The sequence below is a fragment of the Xenopus tropicalis genome, chromosome 10, assembly GCF_000004195.4.
Source record: "Xenopus tropicalis strain Nigerian chromosome 10, UCB_Xtro_10.0, whole genome shotgun sequence".
In the NCBI taxonomy this organism is placed as follows: Eukaryota; Metazoa; Chordata; class Amphibia; order Anura; family Pipidae; genus Xenopus; species Xenopus tropicalis.
The window spans coordinates 50688588-50713544 of record NC_030686.2 but is presented as its reverse complement, the minus strand read 5'-3'; the positions used below and the strand labels follow the sequence as shown (position 1 = coordinate 50713544).

Here is a 24957-nt window from a genome sequence, read left to right as displayed (position 1 = left end):
CCCCCTAGGCCCAAACTGTACTAATGGCAGTGACGTGTTTATGGGTCAGTCCCCCCTAGGCCCAAACTGTACTAATGGCACCGACGTGTTTATGGGTCAGTCCCCCCTAGGCCCAAACTGTACTAATACTGTTTATGGGTCAGTCCCCCTAGGCCCAAACTGTACTAATGGCAGTGACGTGTTTATGGGTCAGTCCCCCCTAGGCCCAAACTGTACTAATGGCAGTGACGTGTTTATGGGTCAGTCCCCCCTAGGCCCAAACTGTACTAATGGCACCGACGTGTTTATGGGTCAGTCCCCCCTAGGCCCAAACTGTACTAATGGCACCGACGTGTTTATGGGTCAGTCCCCCCTAGGCCCAAACTGTACTAATGGCACCGACGTGTTTATGGGTCAGTCCCCCCTAGGCCCAAACTGTACTAATGGCACCGACGTGTTTATGGGTCAGTCCCCCCTAGGCCCAAACTGTACTAATGGCAGTGACGTGTTTATGGGTCAGTCCCCCCTAGGCCCAAACTGTACTAATGGCACCGACGTGTTTATGGGTCAGTCCCCCCTAGGCCCAAACTGTACTAATGGCACCGACGTGTTTATGGGTCAGTCCCCCTAGGCCCAAACTGTACTAATGGCAGTGACGTGTTTATGGGGTCCCCCCTAGGCCCAAACTGTACTAATGGCACCGACGTGTTTATGGGTCAGTCCCCCCTAGGCCCAAACTGTACTAATGGCACCGACGTGTTTATGGGTCAGTCCCCCCTAGGCCCAAACTGTACTAATGGCACCGACGTGTTTATGGGTCAGTCCCCCCTAGGCCCAAACTGTACTAATGGCACCGACGTGTTTATGGGTCAGTCCCCCCTAGGCCCAAACTGTACTAATGGCACCGACGTGTTTATGGGTCAGTCCCCCCTAGGCCCAAACTGTACTAATGGCACCGACGTGTTTATGGGTCAGTCCCCCTAGGCCCAAACTGTACTAATGGCAGTACGTGTTTATGGTCAGTCCCCCCTAGGCCCAAACTGTACTAATGGCAGTGACGTGTTTATGGGTCAGTCCCCTAGGCCCAAACTGTACTAATGGCAGAGACGTGTTTATGGTCAGTCCCCCCTAGGCCCAAACTGTACTAATGGCACCGACGTGTTTATGGGTCAGTCCCCCCTAGGCCCAAACTGTACTAATGGCAGCGACGTGTTTATGGGTCAGTCCCCCCTAGGCCCAAACTGTACTAATGGCACCGACGTGTTTATGGGTCAGTCCCCCCTAGGCCCAAACTGTACTAATGGCACCCGACGTGTTGTAGGGTCAGTCCCCCCGTTAGGGCCCCAACTGTACTAATGGCACGTGAAGGTGTTTCTGGGTCGGTCCCCCTAGGCCCAAACCTGTACCTTAATGGCACCTGACCGTGTTTTGGGGTCAGTCCCCCCTTAGGGCCCAAAACTGGTACTAATGGAACCGACTGTTATTATTGGGTCAGTCCCCCTAGGCCGCACACTGCTACCTAAATGGCCCAGTGACGCTGTTTATGGGTCAGTCCCCCCTAGGAGCCCAAACTGTACTTAATGGCACCGAGGACGTGTTTATGGGCAGTCCCCCCTAGGCCCAACTGTACTAATGGGGCTAGTGACGTGTTTATAGGGTCAGTCCCCCCCTGAGGCCCAAAACTGTACTAATGGCACGACGTGTTTATGGTCAGTCCCCCCTAGGCCAAACTGTACTAATGGCAGTGACGTGTTTATGGGTCGGTCCCCCCTAGGCCCAAACTGTACTAATGGCAGTGACGTGTTTATGGGTCGGTCCCCCTAGGCCCAAACTGTACTAATGGCACCGACGTGTTTATGGGTCAGTCCCCCCTAGGCCCAAACTGTACTAATGGCAGTGACGTGTTTATGGGTCAGTCCCCCCTAGGCCCAAACTGTACTAATGGCAGTGACGTGTTTATGGTCAGTCCCCCCTAGGCCCAAACTGTACTAATGGCACCGACGTGTTTATGGGTCAGTCCCCCCTAGGCCCAAACTGTACTAATGGCACCGACGTGTTTATGGGTCAGTCCCCCCTAGGCCCAAACTGTACTAATGGCACCGACGTGTTTATGGGTCGGTCCCCCCTAGGCCCAAACTGTACTAATGGCAGTGACGTGTTTATGGGTCAGTCCCCCCTAGGGCCAAACTGTACTAATGGCAGTGAGGTGTTTATGGGTCGGTCCCCCCTAGGCCCAAACTGTACTAATGGCACCGACGTGTTTATGGGTCAGTCCCCCCTAGGCCCAAACTGTACTAATGGCACCGACGTGTTTATGGGTCAGTCCCCCCTAGGCCCAAACTGTACTAATGGCAGTGACGTGTTTATGGGTCGGTCCCCCCTAGGCCCAAACTGTACTAATGGCAGTGACGTGTTTATGGGTCGGTCCCCCCTAGGCCCAAACTGTACTAATGGCACCGACGTGTTTATGGGTCAGTCCCCCCTAGGCCCAACTGTACTAATGGCACCGACGTGTTTATGGGTCAGTCCCCCTAGGCCCAAACTGTACTAATGGCAGTGACGTGTTTATGGGTCGGTCCCCCCTAGGCCCAAACTGTACTAATGGCAGTGACGTGTTTATGGGTCGGTCCCCCCTAGGCCCAAACTGTACTAATGGCACCGACGTGTTTATGGGTCAGTCCCCCCTAGGCCCAAACTGTACTAATGGCAGTGACGTGTTTATGGGTCAGTCCCCCTAGGCCCAAACTGTACTAATGGAGTGACGTGTTTATGGGTCAGTCCCCCCTAGGCCCAACTGTACTAATGGCAGTGACGTGTTTATGGGTCAGTCCCCCCTAGGCCCAAACTGTACTAATGGCAGTGACGTGTTTATGGGTCAGTCCCCCCTAGGCCCAAACTGTACTAATGGCACCGACGTGTTTATGGGTCAGTCCCCCCTAGGCCCAAACTGTACTAATGGCACCGACGTGTTTATGGGTCGGTCCCCCTAGGCCCAACTGTACTAATGGCACCGACGTGTTTTATGGGTCAGTCCCCCCTAGGCCCAAAACTGTACTAATGGCACCGACGTGTTTATGGGTCAGTCCCCCCCTAGGCCCAAACTGTACTAATGGCAGTGAGGTGTTTATGGGTCGGTCCCCCTAGGCCCAAACTGTACTAATGGCACCGACGTGTTTATGGGTCAGTCCCCCCTAGGCCCAAACTGTACTAATGGCACCGACGTGTTTATGGGTCAGTCCCCCCTAGGCCCAAACTGTACTAATGGCAGTGAGGTGTTTATGGGTCGGTCCCCCCTAGGCCCAAACTGTACTAATGGCACCGACGTGTTTATGGGTCAGTCCCCCCTAGGCCCAAACTGTACTAATGGCACCGACGTGTTTATGGGTCAGTCCCCCCTAGGCCCCAAACTGTACTAATGGCCACCAACGTGTTTATGGGTCAGTCCCCCCTAGGCCCAAACTGTACTAATGGCACCGACGTGTTTATGGGTCAGTCCCCCCCTAGGCCCAAACTGTACTAATGGCACCGACGTGTTTATGGGTCAGTCCCCCCTAGGCCCAAACTGTACTAATGGCACCGACGTGTTTATGGGTCGGTCCCCCCTAGGCCCAAACTGTACTAATGGCAGTGACGTGTTTATGGGTCAGTCCCCCCTAGGGCCAAACTGTACTAATGGCAGTGAGGTGTTTATGGGTCGGTCCCCCCTAGGCCCAAACTGTACTAATGGCAGTGATGTGTTTATGGGTCGGTCCCCCCTAGGCCCAAACTGTACTAATGGCACCGGCGTGTTTATGGGTCAGTCCCCCTAGGCCCAAACTGTACTAATGGCACCAACGTGTTTATGGGTCAGTCCCCCCTAGGCCCAAACTGTACTAATGGCACCGACGTGTTTATGGGTCAGTCCCCCCTAGGCCCAAACTGTACTAATGGCACCGACGTGTTATGGGTCAGTCCCCCCTAGGCCCAAACTGTACTAATGGCAGTGAGGTGTTTATGGGTCGGTCCCCCCTAGGCCCAAACTGTACTAATGGCACCGACGTGTTTATGGGTCAGTCCCCCCTAGGCCCAAACTGTACTAATGGCACCGACGTGTTTATTGGTCAGTCCCCCCTAGGCCCAAACTGTACTAATGGCAGTGACGTGTTTATGGGTCAGTCCCCCCTAGGCCCAAACTGTACTAATGGCACCGACGTGTTTATGGGTCAGTCCCCCCTAGGCCCAAACTGTACTAATGGCAGTGACGTGTTTATGGGTCAGTCCCCCCTAGGCCCAAACTGTACTAATGGCACCGACGTGTTTATGGGTCAGTCCCCCCTAGGCCCAAACTGTACTAATGGCACCGACGTGTTTATGGGTCAGTCCCCCCTAGGCCCAAACTGTACTAATGGCAGTGACGTGTTTATGGGTCGGTCCCCCCTAGGCCCAAAACTGTACTAATGGCAGTGACGTGTTTATGGGTCGGTCCCCCCTAGGCCCAAACTGTACTAATGGCACCGACGTGTTTATGGGTCAGTCCCCCCTAGGCCCAAACTGTACTAATGGCAGTGACGTGTTTATGGGTCAGTCCCCCCTAGGCCCAAACTGTACTAATGGCAGTGACGTGTTTATGGGTCAGTCCCCCCTAGGCCCAAACTGTACTAATGGCACCGACGTGTTTATGGGTCAGTCCCCCCCTAGGCCCAAACTGTACTAATGGCACCGACGTGTTTATGGGTCAGTCCCCCCTAGGCCCAAACTGTACTAATGGCACCGACGTGTTTATGGGTCGGTCCCCCCTAGGCCCAAACTGTACTAATGGCAGTGACGTGTTTATGGGTCAGTCCCCCCCTAGGCCAAACTGTACTAATGGCAGTGAGGTGTTTTATGGGTCGGTCCCCCCTAGGCCCAAACTGTACTAATGGCACCGACGTGTTTATGGGTCAGTCCCCCCTAGGCCCAAACTGTACTAATGGCACCGACGTGTTTATGGGTCAGTCCCCCCTAGGCCCAAACTGTACTAATGGCAGTGACGTGTTTATGGGTCGGTCCCCCCTAGGCCCAAACTGTACTAATGGCAGTGACGTGTTTATGGGTCGGTCCCCCCTAGGCCCAAACTGTACTAATGGCACCGACGTGTTTATGGGTCAGTCCCCCCTAGGCCCAACTGTACTAATGGCACCGACGTGTTTATGGGTCAGTCCCCCCTAGGCCCAAACTGTACTAATGGCAGTGACGTGTTTATGGGTCGGTCCCCCCTAGGCCCAAACTGTACTAATGGCAGTGACGTGTTTATGGGTCGGTCCCCCCTAGGCCCAAACTGTACTAATGGCACCGACGTGTTTATGGGTCAGTCCCCCCTAGGCCCAAACTGTACTAATGGCAGTGACGTGTTTATGGGTCAGTCCCCCCTAGGCCCAAACTGTACTAATGGCAGTGACGTGTTTATGGGTCAGTCCCCCCTAGGCCCAAACTGTACTAATGGCACCGACGTGTTTATGGGTCAGTCCCCCCTAGGCCCAAACTGTACTAATGGCACCGACGTGTTTATGGGTCAGTCCCCCCTAGGCCCAAACTGTACTAATGGCAGTGACGTGTTTATGGGTCAGTCCCCCCTAGGCCCAAACTGTACTAATGGCAGTGACGTGTTTATGGGTCAGTCCCCCTAGGCCCAAACTGTACTAATGGCACCGACGTGTTTATGGGTCAGTCCCCCCTAGGCCCAAACTGTACTAATGGCACCGACGTGTTTATGGGTCGGTCCCCCCTAGGCCCAAACTGTACTAATGGCAGTGACGTGTTTATGGGTCGGTCCCCCCTAGGCCCAAACTGTACTAATGGCACCGACGTGTTTATGGGTCGGTCCCCCCTAGGCCCAAACTGTACTAATGGCAGTGACGTGTTTATGGGTCAGTCCCCCCCTAGGCCCAAACTGTACTAATGGCAGTGACGTGTTTATGGGTCGGTCCCCCCTAGGCCCAAACTGTACTAATGGCACCGACGTGTTTATGGGTCAGTCCCCCCTAGGCCCAAACTGTACTAATGGCAGTGACGTGTTTATGGGTCAGTCCCCCCTAGGCCCAACTGTACTAATGGCAGTGACGTGTTTATGGGTCAGTCCCCCCTAGGCCAAACTGTACTAATGGCAGTGACGTGTTTATGGGTCAGTCCCCCCTAGGCCCAAACTGTACTAATGGCAGTGACGTGTTTATGGGTCGGTCCCCCCTAGGCCCAACTGTACTAATGGCACCGACGTGTTTTATGGGTCAGTCCCCCCTAGGCCCAAACTGTACTAATGCACCGACGTGTTTATGGGTCAGTCCCCCCTAGGCCCAAACTGTACTAATGGCAGTGAGGTGTTTATGGGTCGGTCCCCCCTAGGCCCAAACTGTACTAATGGCACCGACGTGTTTATGGTCAGTCCCCCCTAGGCCCAAACTGTACTAATGGCACCGACGTGTTTATGGGTCAGTCCCCCCTAGGCCCAAACTGTACTAATGGCAGTGACGTGTTTATGGGTCAGTCCCCCCTAGGTCCAACTGTACTAATGGCAGTGACGTGTTTATGGGTCAGTCCCCCTAGGCCCAAACTGTACTAATGGCAGTGACGTGTTTATGGGTCAGTCCCCCCTAGGCCCAAACTGTACTAATGGCAGTGAGGTGTTTATGGGTCGGTCCCCCCTAGGCCCAAACTGTACTAATGGCACCGACGTGTTTATGGGTCAGTCCCCCCTAGGCCCAAACTGTACTAATGGCACCGACGTGTTTATGGGTCAGTCCCCCCTAGGCCCAAACTGTACTAATGGCAGTGACGTGTTTATGGGTCAGTCCCCCCTAGGTCCAACTGTACTAATGGCAGTGACGTGTTTATGGGTCAGTCCCCCCTAGGCCCCAAACTGTACTAATGGCAGTGACGTGTTTATGGGTCAGTCCCCCCTAGGCCCAAACTGTACTAATGGCAGTGACGTGTTTATGGGTCGGTCCCCCCTAGGCCCAAACTGTACTAATGGCACCGACGTGTTTATGGGTCAGTCCCCCCTAGGCCCAAACTGTACTAATGGCAGTGACGTGTTTATGGGTCAGTCCCCCCTAGGCCCAACTGTACTAATGGCAGTGACGTGTTTATGGGTCAGTCCCCCTAGGCCCAACTGTACTAATGGCAGTGACGTGTTTATGGGTCAGTCCCCCCCTAGGCCCAACTGTACTAATGGCAGTGACGTGTTTATGGGTCAGTCCCCCCTAGGCCCCAACTGTACTAATGGCAGTGACGTGTTATGGTCAGTCCCTAGGCCCTGTCAGTCCCCCTAGGCCCAACTGTACTAATGGCAGTGACGTGTTTATGGTCAGTCCCCCCTAGGCCCAACTGTACTAATGGCAGTGACTGTTTATGGGGTCAGTCCCCCCTAGGCCCACTGTAATAATGCGTGACGTTTTTATGGTCAGTCCCCCTAGGCCCAAACTGTCTTGCAGTGACGTGTTTATGGGTCAGTCCCCCCTAGGCCCAACTGTACTATGGCAGTGACGTGTTTATGGGTCAGTCCCCCTAGGCCCAACTGTACTAATGGCAGTGACGTGTTTATGGTCGGTCCCCCCTAGGCCCAAACTGTACTAATGGCACCGACGTGTTTATGGGTCATCCCCCTAGGCCCAAACTGTACTAATGGCAGTGACGTGTTTATGGGTCCAGTCCCCCTAGGGCCAACTGTACTAATGGCAGTGACGTGTTTATGGGTCAGTCCCCCTAGGCCCAAACTGTACTAATGGCAGTGACGTGTTTATGGGTCAGTCCCCCCTAGGCCCAAACTGTACTAATGGCAGTGACGTGTTTATGGGTCGGTCCCCCCTAGGCCCAACTGTACTAATGGCACCGACGTGTTTATGGGTCAGTCCCCCTAGGCCCAACTTACTAATGGCACCGACGTGTTATGGGTCCCCCCTAGGCCAAACTGTACTAATGGCAGTGAGGTGTTTATGGGTCGGTCCCCCCTAGGCCCAAACTGTACTAATGGCACCGACGTGTTTATGGGTCAGTCCCCCCTAGGCCCAAACTGTACTAATGGCACCGACGTGTTTATGGGTCAGTCCCCCCTAGGCCCAAACTGTACTAATGGCAGTGAGGTGTTTATGGGTCGGTCCCCCCTAGGCCCAAACTGTACTAATGGCCACCGACGTGTTTATGGTCAGTCCCCCCTAGGCCCAAACTGTACTAATGGCACCGACGTGTTTATGGGTCAGTCCCCCCTAGGCCCAAACTGTACTAATGGCACCAACGTGTTTATGGGTCAGTCCCCCCTAGGCCCAAACTGTACTAATGGCACCGACGTGTTTATGGGTCAGTCCCCCCCTAGGCCCAAACTGTACTAATGGCACCGACGTGTTTATGGGTCAGTCCCCCCTAGGCCCAAACTGTACTAATGGCACCGACGTGTTTATGGGTCGGTCCCCCCTAGGCCCAAACTGTACTAATGGCAGTGACGTGTTTATGGGTCAGTCCCCCCTAGGGCCAAACTGTACTAATGGCAGTGAGGTGTTTATGGGTCGGTCCCCCCTAGGCCCAAACTGTACTAATGGCAGTGATGTGTTTATGGGTCGGTCCCCCCTAGGCCCAAACTGTACTAATGGCACCGGCGTGTTTATGGGTCAGTCCCCCCTAGGCCCAAACTGTACTAATGGCACCAACGTGTTTATGGGTCAGTCCCCCCTAGGCCCAAACTGTACTAATGGCACCGACGTGTTTATGGGTCAGTCCCCCCTAGGCCCAAACTGTACTAATGGCACCGACGTGTTTATGGGTCAGTCCCCCCTAGGCCCAAACTGTACTAATGGCAGTGAGGTGTTTATGGGTCGGTCCCCCCTAGGCCCAAACTGTACTAATGGCACCGACGTGTTTATTGGTCAGTCCCCCCTAGGCCCAAACTGTACTAATGGCAGTGACGTGTTTATGGGTCAGTCCCCCCTAGGCCCAAACTGTACTAATGGCACCGACGTGTTTATGGGTCAGTCCCCCCTAGGCCCAAACTGTACTAATGGCAGTGACGTGTTTATGGGTCAGTCCCCCCTAGGCCCAAACTGTACTAATGGCAGTGACGTGTTTATGGGTCAGTCCCCCCTAGGCCCAAACTGTACTAATGGCACCGACGTGTTTATGGGTCAGTCCCCACTAGGCCCAAACTGTACTAATGGCAGTGAGGTGTTTATGGGTCAGTCCCCCCTAGGCCCAAACTGTACTAATGGCACCGACGTGTTTATGGGTCAGTCCCCCCTAGGCCCAAACTGTACTAATGGCAGTGACGTGTTTATGGGTCAGTCCCCCCTAGGCCCAAACTGTACTAATGGCACCGACGTGTTTATGGGTCAGTCCCCCTAGGCCCAAACTGTACTAATGGCACCGACGTGTTTATGGGTCAGTCCCCCCTAGGCCCAAACTGTACTAATGGCAGTGACGTGTTTATGGGTCGGTCCCCCTAGGCCCAAACTGTACTAATGGCAGTGACGTGTTTATGGGTCGGTCCCCCCTAGGCCCAAACTGTACTAATGGCAGTGACGTGTTTATGGGTCAGTCCCCCCTAGGCCCAAACTGTACTAATGGCAGTGACGTGTTTATGGGTCAGTCCCCCTAGGCCCAAACTGTACTAATGGCACCGACGTGTTTATGGGTCAGTCCCCCCTAGGCCCAAACTGTACTAATGGCACCGACGTGTTTATGGGTCGGTCCCCCTAGGCCCAAACTGTACTAATGGCAGTGACGTGTTTATGGGTCGGTCCCCCCTAGGCCCAAACTGTACTAATGGCACCGACGTGTTTATGGGTCGGTCCCCCCTAGGCCCAAACTGTACTAATGGCAGTGATGTGTTTATGGGTCAGTCCCCCCTAGGCCCAAACTGTACTAATGGCAGTGACGTGTTTATGGGTCAGTCCCCCCTAGGCCCAAACTGTACTAATGGCAGTGAGGTGTTTATGGGTCAGTCCCCCCTAGGCCCAAACTGTACTAATGGCACCGACGTGTTTATGGGTCGGTCCCCCCTAGGCCCAAACTGTACTAATGGCACCGACGTGTTTATGGGTCAGTCCCCCCTAGGCCCAAACTGTACTAATGGCAGTGACGTGTTTATGGGTCGGTCCCCCCTAGGCCCAAACTGTACTAATGGCACCGACGTGTTTATGGGTCAGTCCCCCCTAGGCCCAAACTGTACTAATGGCAGTGACGTGTTTATGGGTCAGTCCCCCCTAGGCCCAAACTGTACTAATGGCAGTGACGTGTTTATGGGTCAGTCCCCCCTAGGCCCAAACTGTACTAATGGCACCGACGTGTTTATGGGTCGGTCCCCCCTAGGCCCAAACTGTACTAATGGCAGTGACGTGTTTATGGGTCGGTCCCCCCTAGGCCCAAACTGTACTAATGGCACCGACGTGTTTATGGGTCGGTCCCCCCTAGGCCCAAACTGTACTAATGGCACCGACGTGTTTATGGGTCAGTCCCCCCTAGGCCCAAACTGTACTAATGGCACCGACGTGTTTATGGGTCGGTCCCCCCTAGGCCCAAACTGTACTAATGGCAGTGACGTGTTTATGGGTCAGTCCCCCCTAGGCCCAAACTGTACTAATGGCACCGACGTGTTTATGGGTCAGTCCCCCCTAGGCCCAAACTGTACTAATGGCAGTGACGTGTTTATGGGTAGGTCCCCCCTAGGTCCAAACTGTACTAATGGCAGTGACGTGTTTATGGGTCAGTACCCCCTAGGCCACACTCACTTGTATTGTTCCTTTGCCTGCATGACAACGAAATCCCATTTATGGTTGATTTTCTTATTCAGAGTGCTGTAATTCTCCTGCAGGAACACGGAACACGGAACACAATCAGATCACAGTAGGGGGGTAATTGGATGAGGGCAGATTATTTTCTTACAAAAGCTGCTTGTTTAGGACACTGGGAGAATAGCTGGACCCACCATGTTCCACTGACCCACTTGCATATGAGAATAACATGGGGGGGCCCTAAATCTTACGGAGACACAGACTCCCCCCTCACCTTTTCATATTCTTCCAATATCCCCTTTTTCCGGATGTTTTTCTTTGCCAGATAAATTGCTGCAACGAAGAGTGGAATTAAATATTATTCTGCTCCGCCCCTTTCCAGCACAAGTTACAGAAGGAGGGTTTGGACCTACCATAGTCGGTGTCTTCTGCCGGCCATTGCTGCGTGGGCCAGAAATATGGAGTCTGGAAGATAAAGAGAGAATCACAGCACTGACTCCGTCATACATATACAGAACTATATTCAACACCATGGTAGGAAGGGGTTCTTTACTATAAGGGCAGTCAGGTTATGGGATTCCCTACCAAGAGAGGGGGAATGAGTGATACATTGGGGGTGGGGAGGAAAGGGGATCTCACCATCAGCATAGGAAGGGGTTCCTTACTGTAAGGGCAGTCAAGTTATGGGGTTCCCTACCCAGAGAGGGGGAATGAGTGATGAGTGATACATTGGGGGTGGGGAGGAAAGGAGATCTCACCATCAGCATAGGAAGGGGTTCCTTACTGTAAGGGCAGTCAGGTTATGGGGTTCCCTACCAAGAGAGGGGGAATGAGTGATACATTGGGGGTGGGGAGGAAAGGGGATCTCACCATCAGCATAGGAAGGGGTTCCTTACTGTAAGGGCAGTCAGGTTATGGGGTTCCCTACCAAGAGAGGGGGAATGAGTGATACATTGGGGATGGGGAGGAAAGGGGATCTCACCATCAGCATAGGAAGGGGTTCCTTACTGTAAGGGCAGTCAGGTTATGGGATTCCCTACCCAGAGAGGGGGAAGGAGTGATACATTGGGGGGGGGGGGGTGGAAAGGGGATCTCCCCATCAGCATAGGAAGGGGTCCTTACTGTAAGGGCAGTCAGGTTATGGGATTCCCTACCCAGAGAGGGGGAAGGAGTGATACATTGGGGGGGGGGGGGGGTGGAAAGGGTATCTCCCCATCAGCATAGGAAGGGGTCCTTACTGTAAGGGCAGTCAGGTTATGGGGTTCCCTACCCAGAGAGGGGGAATGAGTGATACATTGGGGGTGGGGAGGAAAGGAGGTCTCACTATCAGCATAGGAAGGGGTTCCTTACTGTAGGGCAGTCAGGCTATGGGGTTCCCTACCAAGAGAGGGGGAATGAGTGATACATTGGGGGGGGGGTGGAAAGGGGATCTCCCCATCAGCATAGGAAGGGGTTCCTTACTGTAGGGCAGTCAGGCTATGGGGTTCCCTACCAAGAGAGGGGGAATGAGTGATACATTGGGGGGGTGGTGGAAAGGGGATCTCCCCATCAGCATAGGAAGGGGTTCCTTACTGTAAGGGCAGTCAGGTTATGGGGTTCCCTACCAAGAGAGGGGGAATGAGTGATACATTGGGGATGGGGAGGAAAGGAGATCTCACCATCAGCATAGGAAGGGGTTCCTTACTGTAAGGGCAGTCAGGTTATGGGGTTCCCTACCAAGAGAGGGGGAATGAGTGATACATTGGGGATGGGGAGGAAAGGAGATCTCACCATCAGCATAGGAAGGGGTTCCTTACTGTAAGGGCAGTCAGGTTATGGGATTCCCTACCAAGAGAGGGGGAATGAGTGATACATTGGGGGTGGGGAGGAAAGGGGATCTCACCATCAGCATAGGAAGGGGTTCCTTACTGTAAGGGCAGTCAGGTTATGGGGGACCTGGCAGTTTGGGGGCAGCAGGCAATTGCCACATACCTGGTATCTATACAGACTGCTGTCAGCTTTCAGCACCAGGTTGGCGGGCTCCTGTAAGGGGTAGATGTAGCCACAGCGCACCATGAGGTTCCCGAGGTGTTGGGCCTCTAAGGAGCAGAGTGGGAGGAGTCATTAAAGGGAAAGTTACCCCTCAGTAAGGCTTAGTGAATAGGTATGTTACATGGGTACAAAGTACATTCTATTCCCTGTTTGTATTGGTACTGACCTTCATCAGCAATCTGCAGCCTCTGTATTAACCATTCCAGGATATCGTGCCCTGCATAGAACATACGTGTTAGTGCCCTGCATAGAACATACGTGTTAGTGCCCTGCATAGAACATACGTGTTAGTGCCCTGCATAGAACATACGTGTTAGTGCCCTGCATAGAACATACGTGTTAGTGCCCTGCATAGAACATACGTGTTAGTGCCCTGCATAGAACATACGTGTTAGTGCCCTGCAGAGAACATACGTGTTAGTGCCCTGCAGAGAACATACGTGTTAGTGCCCTGCAGAGAACATAGGTGTTAGTGCCCTGCATAGAACATACGTGTTAGTGCCCTGCATAGAACATACGTGTTAGTGCCCTGCATAGAACATACTTGTTAGTGCCCTGCATAGAACATACGTGTTAGTGCCCTGCATAGAACATACTTGTTAGTGCCCTGCATAGAACATACGTGTTAGTGCCCTGCATAGAACATACTTGTTAGTGCCCTGCATAGAACATACGTGTTAGTGCCCTGCATAGAACATACGTGTTAGTGCCCTGCATAGAACATACGTGTTAGTGCCCTGCATAGAACATACGTGTTAGTGCCCTGCATAGAACATAGGTGTTAGTGCCCTGCATAGAACATACGTGTTAGTGCCCTGCATAGAACATACGTGTTAGTGCCCTGCAGAGAACATACGTGTTAGTGCCCTGCATAGAACATACGTGTTAGTGCCCTGCAGAGAACATACGTGTTAGTGCCCTGCATAGAACATACGTGTTAGTGCCCTGCATAGAACATACGTGTTAGTGCCCTGCATAGAACATACGTGTTAGTGCCCTGCTGTGTGTGCAGCGCTAACTCCCTGTTCTTACAGGGATACCCTAATGCCCCTGTATGGCAGAATCACTGCATTCCTGCGTCGCTTTATGGCAGGTACTGTACCCAAACACACGCCAGAGCCAATTACCATCAGCCTGAGAGGTTTATTTGTGTTTGCAAAGGGAGTTAGTGATTGGGGGATCTCTTATACCCGCCCCCAGCGCTAAATAGAGGCAGCCCCGCCCCCCCCCCCCCCCACATCTATATAGGGAGGCAGTAAATGAGCAGCTGATTAACTATATGGTACATTAGCGCCGCTTTGCTACAGGGGGGGTTAGGGAGCAGCCGGATGTTCCTAATTGGATGCCCACGGGGGTCCGAGAGCCTTTCAACTGTATGTACGAGAGGCAGTCACATAGGGCCCAGCGCTCTCGCACCGACTGACTGATGGACTCGGGGTCACACAGGGCCATTGGGGCAACTTCTGCCCAATAACCCAGCCTCCATCCAATCCGCCTCCTCCCTCCAGAGACATTCACTTGTGCAATTAAAGTGTTAGATGGATAGAGACAGTCGCTGGCGCTTAACTCCCTGCACAAAGGGTAACGAGACAGCTCCTTTAATAAGAACGCGGCTACATCCACTTCCCAACGGGGGCAAATTCCTCTCATTCATACTCAGATCCACAATTGCACCAACATATCTAGGGGGGCATTCACAGATAGGTCATAGATTACTTTTTAAAGGGGAACTGAACCCAAAAACAGCTATAAACCCAGTGAGAATGAGGAATGAATGGATATTGGGGAGTTGTATCAGGAGTCAGAACCAGCAGTGCAGGGAAGGGAAAGGGACAGACACAGTGACAGTTACACATAACTATAAACCCAGTGAGAATGAGGGATGAATGGATATTGGGGAGTTGTATCAGGAGTCAGAACCAGCAGTGCAGGGAAGGGAAAGGGACAGACACAGTGACAGTTACACATAACTATAAACCCAGTGAGAATGAGGGATGAATGGGTATTGGGGAGTTGTATCAGGAGTCAGAACCAGCAGTGCAGAGAAGGGAAAGGGACAGACACAGTGACAGTTACACATAACTATAAACCCAGTGAGAATGAGGGATGAATAGATATTGGGGAGTTGTATCAGGAGTCAGAACCAGCAGTGCAGGGAAGGGAAAGGGACAGACACAGTGACAGTTACACATAACTATAAACCCAGTGAGAATGAGGAATGAATGGGTATTGAAGAGTTGTATCAGGAGTCAGAACCAGCAGTGCAGGGAAGGGAAAGGGACAGACACAGTGACAGTTACACATAACTATAAACCCAGTGAGAATGAGGAATGAATGGATATTGGGGAGTTGTATCAGGAGTCAGAACCAGCAGTGCAGGGAAGGGAAAGGGACAGACACAGTGACAGTTACACATAACTATAAACCCAGTGAGAATGAGGAATGAATGGATATTGGGGAGTTGTATCAGGAGTCAGAACCAGCAGTGCAGGGAAGGGAAAGGGACAGACACAGTGACAGTTACACATAACTATAAACCCAGTGAGAATGAGGGATGAATGGATATTGGGGAGTTGTATCAGGAGTCAGAACCAGCAGTGCAGGGAAGGGAAAGGGACAGACACAGTGACAGTTACACATAACTATAAACCCAGTGAGAATGAGGGATGAATGGATATTGGGGAGTTGTATCAGGAGTCAGAACCAGCAGTGCAGGGAAGGGAAAGGGACAGGAATGTTCCAAACACAAAGGGAACAATATGGCCGCTGGCGCCCAGGCCCTGTACCTGTAACCGCGTGGGGGATCGTGGTTATCATGAGTCGCTGGGTGTGGGTTTTGATACCGGTCTCCCCATCCTGCATCTCTAGCAGCAGAGCCTCAATCTGTGACACAAACACAAAGAGGAAATTAAAATCAATATTAAAGGGAAACTGACACGGGAACCTGTTTGTTACAAACCCATCAGTTAATAAAGCTTCTGTTTTTCAAAAACACAAAACCTTTTTTTTATATTTAATTTTGAAATGTCACATGGGGCTAGCCATATTCTTCATTTCCCAGGGTGCCACAGCCATGTGACCTGTGCTCTGATAAACTTCACTCACACTTTACTGCTGCGCTGCAAGTTGGAGTGTAAAACCCCTCCCCCCCTTACCCCCAGCAGCCGATCAGCGGAACAATGGGAAGGGAGCAAGATAGCAGCTCCCAGTAGGTATCAGAATAGCACTCAATAGTAAGAAATCCAAGTCCGGCTTGGGACTCCTCCAGTTACATGGGAGTAGGAGAAACAATAGGTTAGCTGAAAGCAGTTCTAATGTGTAGCGCTGGCTGAAAGCTCAGACTCAGGCACACTTTACTGCTGCGCTGCAAGTTGGAATGATATCCCCCCCCTAACCCCCAGCAGCCGATCAGCAGAACAATGGGAAGGGAGCAAGATAGCAGCTCCCAGTAGGTATCAGAATAGCACTCAATAGTAAGAAATCCAAGTCCGGCTTGGGACTCCTCCAGTTACATGGGAGTAGGAGAAACAATAGGTTAGCTGAAAGCAGTTCTAATGGGTAGCGCTGGCTCCTTCTGAAAGCTCAGACTCAGGCACACTTTACTGCTGCGCTGCAAGTTGGAGTGATATCCCCCCCCCCTCACCCCCAGCAGCTGATCAGCAGAACAATGGGAAGGGAGCAAGATAGCAGCTCCCAGTAGGTATCAGAATAGCACTCAATAGTAAGAAATCCAAGTCCGGCTTGGGACTCCTCCAGTTACATGGGAGTAGGAGAAACAATAGGTTAGCTGAAAGCAGTTCTAATGGGTAGCGCTGGCTCCTTCTGAAAGCTCAGACTCAGGCACACTTTACTGCTGCGCTGCAAGTTGGAGTGATATCCCCCCCCCTCACCCCCAGCAGCCAATCAGCAGAACAATGGGAAGGGAGCAAGATAGCAGCTCCCAGTAGGTATCAGAATAGCACTTAATAGTAAGAAATCCAAGTCCGGCTTGGGACTCCTCCAGTTACATGTGTAAAGAGTACATAATAGAAATTTCTTAGAATGATATTCTTTAGGTGGACTTGTCCTTTAGGGCTGACACTGCACTGACTGGCAGGACCATCCCACCCCCATCGCAACCGAGGACTGACTTCTGCTCTGAGGAGCAGCGGAAACCATGGAGACACTGGAAGAAGCAGTTCATCTTTAAAGGGAAAGTTTGCCTTTAAATGATGTTAGTATGCCACAGAAAGAAGGAATCTACAATAAATTGCAGTTGGTCGTCAGTGTTTTTATTTGATGTTGCTTCTGTCCAGCCTGGAATGTAGTGGCCCGGAAGCCGGGACCCAGAAAGGATATTAATTGTGACGTTGGGGGGTTACTGAGCGCAGATCCCGGTCGGATATCAATGCAGTATGTTCTGGAGGATTTCTCCTTTATCGATATCCTGCCGCAAAGTAGCAACGGCATCACCTGTGGTGTCCTACAAATTAGCGCATTGGGCACCCCCTGTGTACGGGAGCCCCCCTTACAGAGCGCTGGCTGGCAGCTGGTATATATGCGCCCACTTAGTGGTTACATCCCATAATAATAGATAGAGGTTTTGGGGGTTCAATGCATAATACTGAAAGTGAAGCATTGTAGGGGTTAATCCATATATGAGTGCAAGGGTTAAACCATAATACAGAGGGTGACAGAACTGTACCTAGGATGGACCTCTCTCTGCACCCAGTACCAACCTGTGAGGTGCCAGTGGGTGCCCACGCTCTGATTCTCACCCCTCCCCTAATATCACCCTTGGGTGCTTTGCTTAATAATACGTGGCTTTTGGCTTCAGGGGTTAAGGACGCGCAGCGAGGAGATTCATCAAATGGAATAAGCCGGCCCAGACATGACAAGGATTTACTAAAACACCAGCCAATAAAACACTAACGAGGTGAGATAATAATGAATGGAGCTGAGCTCTGCCTGGTCTAGAGGAACCGTGCCCTCATACCCGAGGCTGTCAGTAAGGGGGGAATATACATAATCCCAATATCTCTGAGTACTGGGGCTGCTGGGAGTTGTAGTTCTGCAGCACTGAACTGAAGCCGAGGTAATGAGGCCCATCGCTATAATTCCCTCCACTAAGGGCATCTCCGGTCACAGGCACTGATTAATGATATTCCCCTAATTATCCAGCCATGCAATGTATTAGCAATTAGCCATAAATTGGCCTTCCTGTCACAGGCGTGCATATGTCTTCCCTGTCCCGTAATGCTGAAGGCCAAGCGTTAACCCCCTCAGGGACGCAAATACTGGTCCCATATACTGACAGTGATTGGCACAGAACCTGCCCCTCCTCCTCCAAATGCTAAACCCGACCACTTACTGGGCCTAGGGGGGACCGACCCATAAACACGTCACTGCCATTAGTACAGTTTGGGCCTAGGGGGGACTGACCCATAAACACGTCACTGCCATTAGTACAGTTTGGGCCTAGGGGGGACTGACCCATAAACACGTCACTGCCATTAGTACAGTTTGGGCCTAGGGGGGACTGACCCATAAACACGTCACTGCATTAGTACAGTTTGGGCCTAGGGGGGACTGACCCATAAACACGTCACTGCCATTAGTACAGTTTGGGCCTAGGGGGGACTGACCCATAAACACGTCACTGCCATTAGTACAGTTTGGGCCTAGGGGGGACTGACCCATAAAACACGTCACTGCCATTAGTACAGTTTTGGGCCTAGGGGGGACTGACCCATAAAACACGTCACTGCCATTAGTACAGTTTGGGCCTAGGGGGGACTGACCCATAAACACGTCACTGCCATTAGTACAGTTTGGGCCTAGGGGGGACGACCCATAAACACGTCACTGCCATTAGTACAGTTTGGGCCTAGGGGGGACTGACCCATAAACACGTCACTGCCATTAGTACAGTTTGGGCCTAGGGGGGACTGACCCATAAACACGTCGGTGCCATTAGTACAGTTTGGGCCTAGGGGGGACCGACCCATAAACACGTCGGTGCCATTAGTACAGTTGGGCCTAGGGGGGACTGACCCATAAACACGTCGGTGCCATTAGTACAGTTTGGGCCTAGGGGGGACTGACCCATAAACACGTCGGTGCCATTAGTACAGTTTGGGCCTAGGGGGGACTGACCCATAAACACGTCACTGCCATTAGTACAGTTTGGCCTAGGGGGGACTGACCCATAAACACGTCACTGCCATTAGTACAGTTTGGGCCTAGGGGGGACTGACCCATAAACACGTCACTGCCATTAGTACAGTTTGGGCCTAGGGGGGACTGACCCATAAACACGTCGGTGCCATTAGTACAGTTTGGGCCTAGGGGGGACCGACCCATAAACACGTCACTGCCATTAGTACAGTTTGGGCCTAGGGGGGGACTGACCCATAACACGTCACTGCCATTAGTACAGTTTGGGCCTAGGGGGGACTGACCCATAAACACGTCGGTGCCATTAGTACAGTTTGGGCCTAGGGGGGACCGACCCATAAACACGTCGGTGCCATTAGTACAGTTTGGGCCTAGGGGGGACTGACCCATAAACACGTCGGTGCCATTAGTACAGTTTGGGCCTAGGGGGGACTGACCCATAAACACGTCACTGCCATTAGTACAGTTTGGGCCTAGGGGGGACCGACCCATAAACACGTCGGTGCCATTAGTACAGTTTGGCCTAGGGGGGACTGACCCATAAACACGTCGGTGCCATTAGTACAGTTTGGGCCTAGGGGGGACCGACCCATAAACACGTCGGTGCATTTAGTACAGTTTGGGCCTAGGGGGGACTGACCCATAAACACGTCGGTGCCATTAGTACAGTTTGGGCCTAGGGGGGACTGACCCATAAACACGTCGGTGCCATTAGTACAGTTTGGGCCTAGGGGGACTGACCCATTAACACGTCGGTGCCATTAGTACAGTTTGGGCCTAGGGGGGACTGACCCATAAACACGTTGGTGCCATTAGTACAGTTTGGGCCTAGGGGGGACTGACCCATAAACACGTCGGTGCCATTAGTACAGTTTGGGCCTAGGGGGACCGACCCATAAACACGTCGGTGCCATTAGTACAGTTTGGGCCTAGGGGGGACCGACCCATAAACACGTCGGTGCCATTAGTACAGTTTGGGCCTAGGGGGGACCGACCCATAAACACGTCGGTGCCATTAGTACAGTTTGGGCCTAGGGGGGACTGACCCATAAACACCTCACTGCCATTAGTACAGTTTGGGCCTAGGGGGGACTGACCCATAAACACGTCGGTGCCATTAGTACAGTTTGGGCCTAGGGGGGACTGACCCATAAACACGTCACTGCCATTAGTACAGTTTGGGCCTAGGGGGGACTGACCCATAAACACGTCGGTGCCATTAGTACAGTTTGGGCCTAGGGGGGACTGACCCATAAACACGTCGGTGCCATTAGTACAGTTTGGGCCTAGGGGGGACTGACCCATAAACACGTCACTGCCATTAGTACAGTTTGGGCCTAGGGGGGACTGACCCATAAACACGTCGGTGCCATTAGTACAGTTTGGGCCTAGGGGGGACTGACCCATAAACACGTCGGTGCCATTAGTACAGTTTGGGCCTAGGGGGACAGACCCATAAACACATCACTGCCATTAGTACAGTTTGGGCCTAGGGGGGACAGACCCATAAACACATCACTGACATTAGTACAGTTTGGGCCTAGGGGGGACCGACCCATAAACACGTCGGTGCCATTAGTACAGTTTGGGCCTAGGGGGGACTGACCCATAAAACACGTCGGTGCCATTAGTACAGTTTGGGCCTAGGGGGGACTGACCCATAAACACGTCGGTGCCATTAGTACAGTTTGGGCCTAGGGGGGACCGACCCATAAACATGTCACTGCCATTAGTACAGTTTGGGCCTAGGGGGGACTGACCCATAAACACGTTGGTGCCATTAGTACAGTTTGGGCCTAGGGGGGACCGACCCATAAACACGTCGGTGCCATTAGTACAGTTTGGGCCTAGGGGGGACTGACCCATAAACACGTCACTGCCATTAGTACAGTTTGGGCCTAGGGGGGACTGACCCATAAACACATCACTGCATTAGTACAGTTTGGGCCTAGGGGGGACTGACCCATAAACACGTCGGTGCCATTAGTACAGTTTGGGCCTAGGGGGGACTGACCCATAAACACGTCGGTGCCATTAGTACAGTTTGGGCCTAGGGGGGACTGACCCATAAACACGTCGGTGCCATTAGTACAGTTTGGGCCTAGGGGGGACTGACCCATAAACACGTCGGTGCCATTAGTACAGTTTGGGCCTAGGGGGACTGACCCATAAACACGTCACTGCCATTAGTACAGTTTGGGCCTAGGGGGACTGACCCATAAACACGTCACTGCCATTAGTACAGTTTGGGCCTAGGGGGGACTGACCCATAAACACGTCGGTGCCATTAGTACAGTTTGGGCCTAGGGGGGACCGACCCATAAACACGTCGGTGCCATTAGTACAGTTTGGGCCTAGGGGGGACCGACCCATAAACACCTCACTGCCATTAGTACAGTTTGGGCCTAGGGGGGACTGACCCATAAACACGTCGGTGCCATTAGTACAGTTTGGGCCTAGGGGGGACTGACCCATAAACACGTCACTGCCATTAGTACAGTTTGGGCCTAGGGGGGACTGACCCATAAACACCTCACTGCCATTAGTACAGTTTGGGCCTAGGGGGGACTGACCCATAAACACCTCACTGCCATTAGTACAGTTTGGGCCTAGGGGGGACCGACCCATAAACACGTCACTGCCATTAGTACAGTTTGGGCCTAGGGGGGACTGACCCATAAACACGTCACTGCCATTAGTACAGTTTGGGCCTAGGGGGGACTGACCCATAAACACCTCACTGCCATTAGTACAGTTTGGGCCTAGGGGGGACCGACCCATAAACACGTCACTGCCATTAGTACAGTTTGGGCCTAGGGGGGACTGACCCATAAACACGTCGGTGCCATTAGTACAGTTTGGGCCTAGGGGGGAACCGACCCATAAACGCGTCACTGCCTGGAGCCAATGGGTGTGTGTGGGTGCAGACACAGATTTCCCAGCCTGACCCAGTGGCTCCGGGTGCAGACACAGAAGGCCAGTATGAGCGGAGGGGCCACACTAATACACAGACAGTAGCCTACAGGCCCCTGTGACTCCCACAGAAGCGAAGGTGGCAGCTCATGTAAATAACAGGCAGGAGGGGACCAAGCTCCGCGGCTCAGCTGGGAACAGGACCCCCTGCCGGTGCCATTGCCGGTATCGGGTCGGGTCCTTTTCCTGAGAAACAAACAAGTCACAGTCACGACGTTACAGTGTCAGCGCAAATCACTGTGAGAAGTGACAACTGAAACACAGATTGTGGGATTTGCCCCATGGCAGGGGCAGCCCAGCAATAACCCTGCCATTCTAACAGCCAATCATAACCCTGCAATCACAGAGCTGTTGTTAGGGGTGAAAATAGGGACGGTTGCCTGGGCCACCAGTTGTAGGGCAAGATGGGGACAGTAGGGCAAGATGGAGACAGTAGGGCAAGATGGAGACAGTAGGGCAAGATGGGGACAGTAGGGCAAGATGGAGACAGTAGGGCAAGATGGAGACAGTAGGGCAAGATGGAGACAGTAGGGCAAGATGGAGACAGTAGGGCAAGAGGAAGACAGTAGGGCAAGATGGAGACAGTAGGGCAAGGATGGGGACAGTAGGGCAAGATGGAGACAGTAGGGCAGAGGGAGACAGTAGGGCAAGATGGAGACAGTAGGCAGATGGGGACAGTAGAGGCAAAGATGGAGACAGTAGGGCAAGATGGAGACAGTAGGGCAAGATGGAGACAGTAGGGCAAGATGGGGACAGTAGGGCAAAATGGGACAGTAGGGCAAGATGGAGACAGTAGGCAAGATGGAGACAGTAGGGCAAGATGGAGACAGTAGGGCAGATGGGGACAGTAGGGCAAGGATGGAGACAGTAGGGCAAGATGGAGACAGTAGGGCAAGATGGGGACAGTAGGGCAAGATGGAGACAGTAGGGCAAGATGGAGACAGTAGGGCAAGATGGGGACAGTAGGGCAAGATGGGGACAGTAGGGCAAGATGGGGACAGTAGGGCAAGATGGGGACAGTAGGGCAAGATGGGGACAGTAGGGCAAGATGGAGACAGTAGGACAAGATGGGGACAGTAGGACAAGATGGAGACAGTAGGGCAAGATGGAGACAGTAGGGCAAGATGGGGACAGTAGGGCAAGATGGAGACAGTAGGGCAAGATGGAGACAGTAGGACAAGATGGGGACAGTAGGGCAAGATGGAGACAGTAGGACAAGATGGGGACAGAAGGGCAAGATGGAGACAGTAGGGCAAGATGGAGACAGTAGGACAAGATGGAGACAGTAGGGCAAGATGGGGACAGTAGGGCAAGATGGAGACAGTAGGGCAAGATGGAGACAGTAGGACAAGAAGGGGACAGTAGGGCAAGATGGGGACAGTAGGGCAAGATGGGGACACTAAGGCTTGTAGCTGTAGCTGAGAAGGGTGGAACAGTGCTGATATATACTGTATATATATGATGGTTCCCACCCTGAGAGAATCCTATACAGCAGTGATACTGTAGGAGGCGCCGTTACCCAAGCGCTGAGGGAGGGGCCTGAGGCATTGGAGTTGTTATAATGAAAAATGACTTTTACCCCAAGCCAGCAGCCGGTGTCAGTGCCACAGAATGAGAGGTTTCCCATAATGCTTTAGTGAAACAAGGCCGTTACTTGGTAGTGGGAAAGTGCCAGAGGCACGGGTACGTTGCACACATTCTGCCTGTGACATGTCCCGGCTCGCTGGATCCCATTGGCCACGTGGCTCCCATCCCTTTCCCTCCCTCTGCCAGCACGGCCCTAATACTAACAATTCCCAGGGGTTCCCTAAGGTTTACTATTCAACTACTAGTTAAATCCGTCAGGCATTCTCACTCAGCAGTGCTGTAAACTTACATATGAGGGTGTGTCCCCAAGTGCAGTGCAGCTCTACTGTTTGGAGTTTCAGCAGTAATCTGGTTGCTAGGGTCTAGTTTACCTTAGTAACCAGGGAGTGATTTGAGAGAGTGACTGATAAATAGTAGAGGGGCTGAATAGAAAGATAAGGAATAAAAAGTACCAATAACAATAGAACTGGAGCCTCACAGAGCAATAGGGTTTGGCTGCCGGGGTCAGTGACCCCCAGTTGAAAGCTGCAAAGAGGCAAAAAATTCAAAAACTATGAAAGATAAAAAATGAAGACCAATTGAAAATTTGCTTAGAATTGGCCATTCTATAACATAATTAAAGTTAACTTGAGGCTAATTCAAATATGCCCAGATTTATTACCTTTGCCCAATCCAGAATTCCCACAGCAACCAATCTGCAAAAAGTTTTATTGCCCCAAACACAATGATTCCCTGCCAGGAATGACTCCCCTGCCCATAGAAAGGGCTAGACGAGCCCAGTGGCCCCTCAGAGCTATTCTCTCGCCGCTGGTACCGGCCCAGTAGGCAGGCAGTGAGCAGCTGGACCTGTCACAGGGAATCCGGCTAATTCCCCTCAGCAGGATTAGGGAGAGAGGGGGAATGCTCAGGGTGGCCAGTGGGATTAGTGGGTGACATGGTGTTATTAGTGTCTGTAGGGAATAGGGGCAGGACAGACAGTGGGACCTGGGAGCAGAAGATCAGACACCGGGGGGGGGGGGGGGGGGGGGGGGGGGCTGTATGTATCCCTCACTCAGAGAGAACTGTATGTATCCCTCACTCAGAGAGAGAGTGCTGTATGTATCTCTCACTCAGACAGTGAGAGAGAGCTGTATGTATCCCTCACTCAGACAGAGAGCGCTGTATGTATCCCTCACTCAGACAGAGAGAACTGTATGTATCCCTCACTCAGAGAGAACTGTATGTATCCCTCACTCAGAGAGAGAGTGCTGTATGTATCTCTCACTCAGACAGTGAGAGAGAGCTGTATGTATCCCTCACTCAGACAGAGAGCGCTGTATGTATCCCTCACTCAGACAGAGAGAACTGTATGTATCCCTCACTCAGAGAGAACTGTATGTATCCCTCACTCAGAGAGAGAGTGCTGTATGTATGCCTCACTCAGACAGAGAGCGCTGTATGTATTCCTCACTCAGACAGAGAGCGCTGTATGTATCCCTCACTCAGAGAGCACTGTGTGTAT

The 24957-nt window shown here is 52.4% G+C and overlaps 1 protein-coding gene across 1 annotated transcript in view; it reads right to left on the bottom strand.

Annotated features, from left to right (window-relative positions):
- The window catches only part of LOC101731116 (regulator of G protein signaling 9), a 67045-nt gene that overhangs the window by 21196 nt on the left and 20892 nt on the right, over positions 1 to 24957 (bottom strand). Inside the window, exons 4-9 of the mRNA XM_031894210.1 lie at positions 15527 to 15623; positions 12907 to 12957; positions 12681 to 12787; positions 11123 to 11174; positions 10984 to 11042; positions 10707 to 10783 (exon numbers count right to left, since the gene is read on the bottom strand). Coding sequence (XP_031750070.1) covers positions 10707 to 10783; positions 10984 to 11042; positions 11123 to 11174; positions 12681 to 12787; positions 12907 to 12957; positions 15527 to 15623 — 443 coding nt within the window. The remainder of the gene's footprint in view (positions 1 to 10706; positions 10784 to 10983; positions 11043 to 11122; positions 11175 to 12680; positions 12788 to 12906; positions 12958 to 15526; positions 15624 to 24957) is intronic.